Consider the following 7,415-nt stretch of genomic DNA (forward strand, 5'->3'; position numbering starts at 1 on the left):
ATTAGTGTATAACTGAATGGTGGTCCTGTCCGTGTCGACTGTGATGGTGTTTATAGAGATTTGTTGGATTTTTGACTGGTGATTCTGCATGTTAAGTGTGAATAGTGCAATTGGTTTTCTGTGTTATTTGGTGTGTTAGATCTATTTGTATGCTGAATTTCTGTTTTAACGTGCATACATTTACTGATACTGTGTACTGATTTAAAAAAAGGGATAGTGATAATGTAAACAGTGTAACAAACTAAATAATCAAACACACACGTGATGGTGACAGGGTAGGGGGTGGTTTGGTGTGCAAAGTCCATTTGGGTCCTCATTGCGAGGTTTAATCCGTTGGTGGCTAGAATTGTATTCCTTCCATGATGTCCATGATGAGATATCTGAGAGGACTCCTATATCGCACGGTTATGGATATATGTGGGGTATCATATTGTCCAGATGCATATGGGGTTTTGGTATTCCTCTTGCTTCAGAACGTTAGATGGGTACCAGGAGGTCAGGTAGGTGTAATGTTAATTTTTAATTTTTAATAAGATGTCAGAGGAAGACAGTATAATTATTTTCTTCATTTATTCCATTTGGAGACATGGTTTTCATCAGGAATATTAGACATGTCTCCTGTTTAAGGAGCTCCTTATCCCAGTCTCCTCTGCGTATTCCCATTTCTATGTTCATCATTCCGAAGGCTTTCAGACCCCCAGCACTTCCTGTGTGATATTTTGCGAAGTGTTTGGCCACTGGTGTCAGGGTCTTCAAATTCTGTTGGTCCAGAATAGGTATCCAGACTATTTGTCTACAGCAAAAAGATAGACAACCATTAGGTCGACACCATTAGTTCGACTAGAAAAGAGGTCGACATGTAAAAAGGTCGACACGCAAAAATGGTTGACATGCAAAAAGGTCGACATGCTAAAAGGTCGACACTACCATTGGGTCAACAGTGTTTAGGTCGACAGTCAAAAGGTCGACATGGGTTCCTTAACTGTTTTTTGAGCCGACATGTGCCGATGGGCGGTATTTCATGCCCTACCATCCACTAGGGCGAGGTGTGAGAATAAATATAGCACACATGTGGGCACCCCTGGATGGATACAGTCCACATGCGGGCACCCCTGGACTGATACAGCACAAATGTGGGCACCCCTGGACAAATACAGCACACATGTGGGCACCCCTGGATGGATACAGTACACATGCGGGCACCCCTGGACTGATACAGCACACATGTGGGCACCCTGAACTGATGCAGCACACATGCGGGCACCCTGGACTTATACTGGGCACTGGCAGCAGTAATTAAAATAATGTAGCCCCCTCTGTAGCACTAGAAGCAGCCCCCTATGCATAAATCATCCCCCCCAGCATGTTTTCCCCTCACTCCGCTCAGCAGACATCACGGACCGATTTGGACTCGGAAAGATGGCAGGAACCGGCGAACTCCTCGGATCCGGCCTCGGATCAGGTACGTCCGTGGGGGTTCGGATCTCTACTTATAATACAGTATGTAAGCTTTACTCCTGACCACAAAAAAATGACATTAGATCTCACATGTTAGGACCATGTTGATACTAGTGGTGGATCCAGGGGTGGGGCTGCAGCACAGTCCAACATAGGGAAGCCACACCAACTAAAAATGAGTCCCGGCTGGTGATGTTTGGCAGTGGTTGAGGTGGCCGGTTGGTGTAACTCCCCTGTTTGAATTCTGGACCAAGCTGCAGCCCCACCTCCGCGACCGCTATTGGTTGATGAGTACAGGAGTTTATACTTAAATTGCCATTGCTTGTGTATCATCTGGTCCTAACAAGGAGCTAAGGTATTGGAAATAAGATTTTGAATCACTGGGGTTTACTTAACTAAATGGGAGTACTATTTCAGATGGGATGTTGCTATGGGCAACTAATTAGAATCTACTTCTTATTTATTTAGCACCTTCTAGAAGATAATATATAGTATCTGATTGGTTGCCCATAGCAACATCCTGTCTGAAATAGAACTTTTCTTAGTAAATAAGCCCCAATTTCTATATTTGTCAGCCCCACCAGTGAAGAAACTGGCATATCAGACATAATGGAAGAATGGGAGGGGATAGGGATTTAGGGAATAATTCAGCAAGGCTCGCTAAGCAGTGGATGTTCAGAACAATGCACGGTGAAAAACGCAAACGCATCCAACCATCGAATGATTTTGCTCCCCTTAGGAAATTAAAGTCAGTCTGGCATCCTGTGACGTCAGCCACATCGGCCCGTCTGCGTTCCATGGGGAATATCCATCGTCTTCATGCGGATGCCCATAAAACGCTGGCCATTCATTTTCTCCAGCCCCTTTTCCACCCCTGTCTTCCCCTGCTCCTCCCTCCCCACAACAAATGGCTCGACAACTCCCGATGCCGTTCAGTGCAGGGCTTCACACATGCACAGAAATGCGCAAGCTCTAGCGCAAACCCTGCCCAAATTCGGATCCTAAATCAGACCCTTAATCAACTGTAATGTCCTTGAGTGGAAAGGAGCAGATTTGTTCTATTGGATGTTGCAGTGAAGGCTGTATAGAGGGTGGTATAAGGACATGAGCTGGAAATCTGAGACTCTCGGAAATCTCAGACTCACGGAAACACCAGCCATAGGATCCTTCTATAGCTATCTGCAATTGCATTGCTTTAGTGGAGCTTGGTAAGTGGGTTTTTTTAATCAGTAAAAGAAAAGCACAGAGAATTGCTTGTGTGGAACGTGCACTCAACAGAACACGGATCTTGTAAAAAGCAAATCTGTCACAGAAATGGCAGCATAGGTGTGCGCACATAGAGTGTTAGGGGTGCACAGGCACCCCCTAATGCTGTGCCCACCCTTATACACCTCACTGCTGCTAGCAACCAGCAATACCTTTTACCATAGACTTTTATTTGCATGAACTGTTACATAGAGTAATAAGAAGGTTAAAAACTGACTGAAATAGGCAGGAGATTATGTTGTGGCTGAGAGACTTTTATATTGTAGTGAGTGCCAATAGATGATGGTAGACACGCCTGATTGGTGGTGTTAGACGCACCCAATGGGTGTTGTTAGACATGCACAATAGGTGGTGCACCCCCTAATAAAATGTGCTGCGCACGCCTATGAATGGCAGAGAGGTTCATGAAAGCACAGATAAGAAGAAAACTTAAATCACATCAATGCAAATCAGCCTCGTAAATGTGATTACTATTTAAATAAAGAACCCTTCTTGTAGTCTGTATGATGTTGATGTTTACCTGCTGAACATTGGTAAAATGCACAGTAAAATTACTTCTTAAGAGCTATAACAAATGTGAACATGTATAATGTGATTCACTGCAGGCTCCGCAATAACAATACGGATATCAATATATATATTTATATATATATATATATATATATATATATATATATATATATATATATAGAGAGAGAGAGTTACAAGCGCACAATATCTTGTTCCGTGTCAAGTTCTTATCAGGAAATATTGTTACCGCTGTTCATTTATTTGAACTCACCATTGGGCATCCTCGTGCCCAACACTTTATAAACTTCAACCATATATTAACTCTAACTTAATTAATACTTAACACTAAAATAACGACACGGACACAAGTGCTGGCGTTTCAAAACTTGAATGTCCAATTTATTTTTGACAACTTATTAAAGACTATCAAAATGGTGGCGGCACCAAAGAACAGTCAAGATAGGAAAGTGGGGGTAAGCATCACCATGCCATCCATACACCGCTGGTGATCACTTTCCCAGCACCACCACTCTTGCAGATGGTGCGGCCATACCCCGTGTAGAAGCATGGCCCATGACAATCGCTGTCAGGGAGAGTGCACCCACTATCTACAAACTCACACAACTACACAAGATGACTGCTCTTTACCGCCACCGAAGAAAAAGGGATGGGAGGGAGGGGATTTGGAAGCAAAAGAGGAAGCTTCCTAATCCTATATCACATGCCCCTTTCTAACCTATCTACCCCTCCTTGAACCCACTGATTAGCTCACCCCTATCTCATTTACATATGACCTGATTACTAACTAAAGTGTCAGCATGTCAGCACCCTCCAGTGGTTCATGTCTCGTCATTGCTTATTCAGCATTCAGTTTCTGTTGAGCTAAACAAATTACTTTCCTTTTTTAAGGAAGTTTATAGGATAGCAATCTAGAGGCGCGTCCAAGCAGACAAACTGGAAGGGTCTAGATTAGAACATGACGATACTGGGGGATTCAAGCCTCTTGCAGTAATTGCTGGATACCTCTTCTGAGTAGCTAACCCTATGTAACCCAGGGAGGAGACCAAGTGTTGGGGCATCAGTCACCTCTGGGGCTCAGTGTAGCTGCACAGATCCTCATAGCCCACAGTACTGCACCAACCTACCATATACTTACCGTTATTACACATTACATTCCCACAGCTAATATTACACATGGATATAGGTCAGACCAGTACAGTAGTACAATGGGGAACATTCACATTAGTGGGAAATAGCACATCAGACACTGATTGACTTGTGTTACTTTTTATTGTCGACAACAACAGATTCATATAGAGGCCGCTCAGCGACCAAATTACTCCCCAGAAAGTGACAGCAAAATGATGCTTCAGACTTGCTGGATATGGAGAGAGGGAGTTGTGAAGACAGAGATTGGGGGTAGGGGGATTACCCGTCAACGGGACAGGCTTGGGTAGGGGGATGAGCCGTCAACGGGACAGGCTTGGGAAGGGGGATTGGCCGTCAACAGGACAGGCTTTGCAGAAACTTCAATGATTCAAGTTTGCTGCATAACAAGTTTTATAATCAAGTCAAACATATGAAACAAATGTTTCAAAACAAGTTCCCAGGTTTAGGGATAAGTGGTGTTAATTTGAAGGACTCAGTGAGTCCGATGTCCAGGATCTTGGTTATATATCGACCCTGGGCATCCCGTCCTCCTCGTACTGGCAGAGGAAGCCAACGGAGACTGGCTTGATGTAGATGACCGTCCTATAAAAACAAACTTTGATCAGTGACTGTGATTGTAAAGACACAAACGTTTGCCATGTACAAGCCATCTCATTATTCCCTGGCCTGCTGCTATCTAGCACCTGCACCGTGTTACTGGCCCTTACTGACTACATTTATCTGTGTGATTCCTCTTTTGACCAATAAGAGCGCTGATACTGTGTGAGTGACATGACAAGGACGGCCCCATACAGGAAGCCCCATGTACAGTGATGTGAGATCCCTCTAATGGGGCTACACACCGAGCGATTGTGGCCTATTTTCTAAGTGATCTGACTATATCGCCTAGAAATGAAGCACGCATCGCTGTGTGTGTAGGGCCCATAGCGATAGTGATGTGTGGCCCCATGCGTCGCTATTGCCGGAAGATGTAGATACTGCACGCAGTATAAATCTGGTCATCGTCTGTGTTCCTTCTATTGAGAACACTGGCAGTGACAGATCGCTCAGCACACAGCACTGGTGCTGCGCTGTATGCTTAGCGATCAGTACTGAGCGATCTAGCATCGCTCAGATCACTGATAATATCGCTATGTGTGTGTAGGCCCCATAATTTACATGACTTAATTTCTCCTGCTGTAGCATTTCTCTTCTTATATTGTTACTCATTAGTATAATGATAAATACATGTATGTAATACTAGTAGGATACCAGCCCATCAGCGCTGTGTGAGAGAACTTGTGTAGCGGCCCCAGCTGCAGCAGATATGGAGATACCTACCGGTTCTACATCACAGCATTTGTCTAAGACAGTAGGCCCTTAAATCTACCCCAGCGACCAGAGCAGGGAGGATGCGCGTATTGTGCCGGCAACCTACCTGGGCGAGGAGTCACTGCTGGTATCTGAGGAGGATTCCGAGGACTCAGAGCTGGTGCTGCTGGCGTCTGATGAGGATTCCGACCGGTCTGTCAGATAATAATAGCCGCTGGTGCTGCTATCAGTGATCTCATCCGACGATATGGTGTCATCCGTCATCATGGAGAACACTGGGGACTCCTCACACCTCTGCACCTCACTCTTGCAGGCTAGAAAATGATAGACACAATCTGGTAGGTTACTATGGGCAACATCACCTCTTTTCATTGTAGCAAATGTACCCCGTACTGTGTATAGGCTCTATGTAATAGGCTGTGAGTTCTGGCATAGGCGCAATCTCTGCTGTAGATATAAAGCAGTATAATGTATAAGGCAGAATCAGGCTGGTGAGATAACAAGCTCCTGTCCCCTCACAGAACTCCAAGCTTATTACATACTGTATATACTAGTTACCGGCCTGTCACTGAACTCCCCACCTATTACATCAGTGGCGCATGCAGGGGGGTTTCTGAGTACCCAGAACCCCGACAGGAGTCTAAGGGTGCTAGGCTGAAAGCTGAAGGTCCCCTCTTTCCATGGGTACAAGAAGTGGTCCACATCCAAGCCTATTAATTGCTCTTCCCAGTCAGATATTTCAGGTTCTGTCTGAGTTTTTTTGGGACTCTCCCCCTTGACGGACACTAGCAGCTTGTCTCTACTGTTTCCAGAACCAGAGATATCAGCCTTCCAGCAGCTGGTTACTGCTCTACATACACCTGGTATGTAGTTTTATATTCTCGTTGGCAGATTGCTCTGCCTCCTGAACTCTAATCTCCTAGTCCCCAATACCATTTAGTAGGTGGGATTCTCTAGTTTTTAATTCCATTAACATCTAAGAAATTTATTTCCGGGAACTGGAGATATCTGCAGTCAAGCAAACTGTCCTCCAACCAAAAAATTATGAATAATAAGACCACTCCACTATACACCCCTGCTCTGCATATTAAACATCCTTTCCCACCCTGGAAGTTATGTATCAGGGCCCCTTCATTCAGCCCAATGCCCCCTTCTCCCACCCCATCTCCCACCATCTGTGCAGTAATAGGGTAATAGTGGAAATTACTGATCCAGGCCCTACATGCTAAGCGGTTGATATAATACCACCTACTACCCGTGGGACATCAAAGCTTCCCCCACCCCTACCGCTGGAGGATCAGTAAGTGCCCCAATACATTGCTATGCTGCCCAGTTTTCTACACTGCTGTTGACGCCCCTGTATGTGTGTGTGTATGTATATATATATATATATATATATATATATATATATATATATTATTAATATACATTTGGTCTATCTATAATACTTTACCTGACCCCGCATATACTGGGTCATTGAAGTGTCCATCTCTGTGCTTTGCTCTGCCCCTCTGGAAACCCCTTCTAAAAATCATGCGTTTGCCCCTGTACATATATACTAGTTACCAGCCCGTCACAGAACTCCCAGCCTATTACATATATACTAGTTACCTGCCTGTCACAGAACTCCCAGCTTAGTACATAGATATATATACACTAGTTACCTGCCTGTCATAGAACTCCCAGCCTATTACATACAG

The 7,415-nt window shown here is 44.5% G+C and overlaps 1 protein-coding gene across 1 annotated transcript; it reads right to left on the reverse strand.

The window, feature by feature from the left end:
• Positions 1-4,217: 4,217 nt before the first annotated feature.
• On the reverse strand, positions 4,218-6,168 carry LOC146059003 (uncharacterized). Its single transcript, XM_083171167.1, has 2 exons — positions 5,822-6,168; positions 4,218-4,986 (listed from the first exon to the last, which is right to left on the reverse strand). Exons 1-2 carry the CDS (start codon positions 6,085-6,087, stop codon positions 4,905-4,907), a joined length of 348 nt encoding a protein of 115 aa, XP_083027293.1. The 5' UTR covers positions 6,088-6,168; the 3' UTR covers positions 4,218-4,904.
• Positions 6,169-7,415: the final 1,247 nt, after the last annotated feature.

Source organism: Crinia signifera, chromosome 2, assembly GCF_055691185.1.
Source record: "Crinia signifera chromosome 2, ASM5569118v1, whole genome shotgun sequence".
Taxonomy (NCBI): Eukaryota; Metazoa; Chordata; class Amphibia; order Anura; family Myobatrachidae; genus Crinia; species Crinia signifera.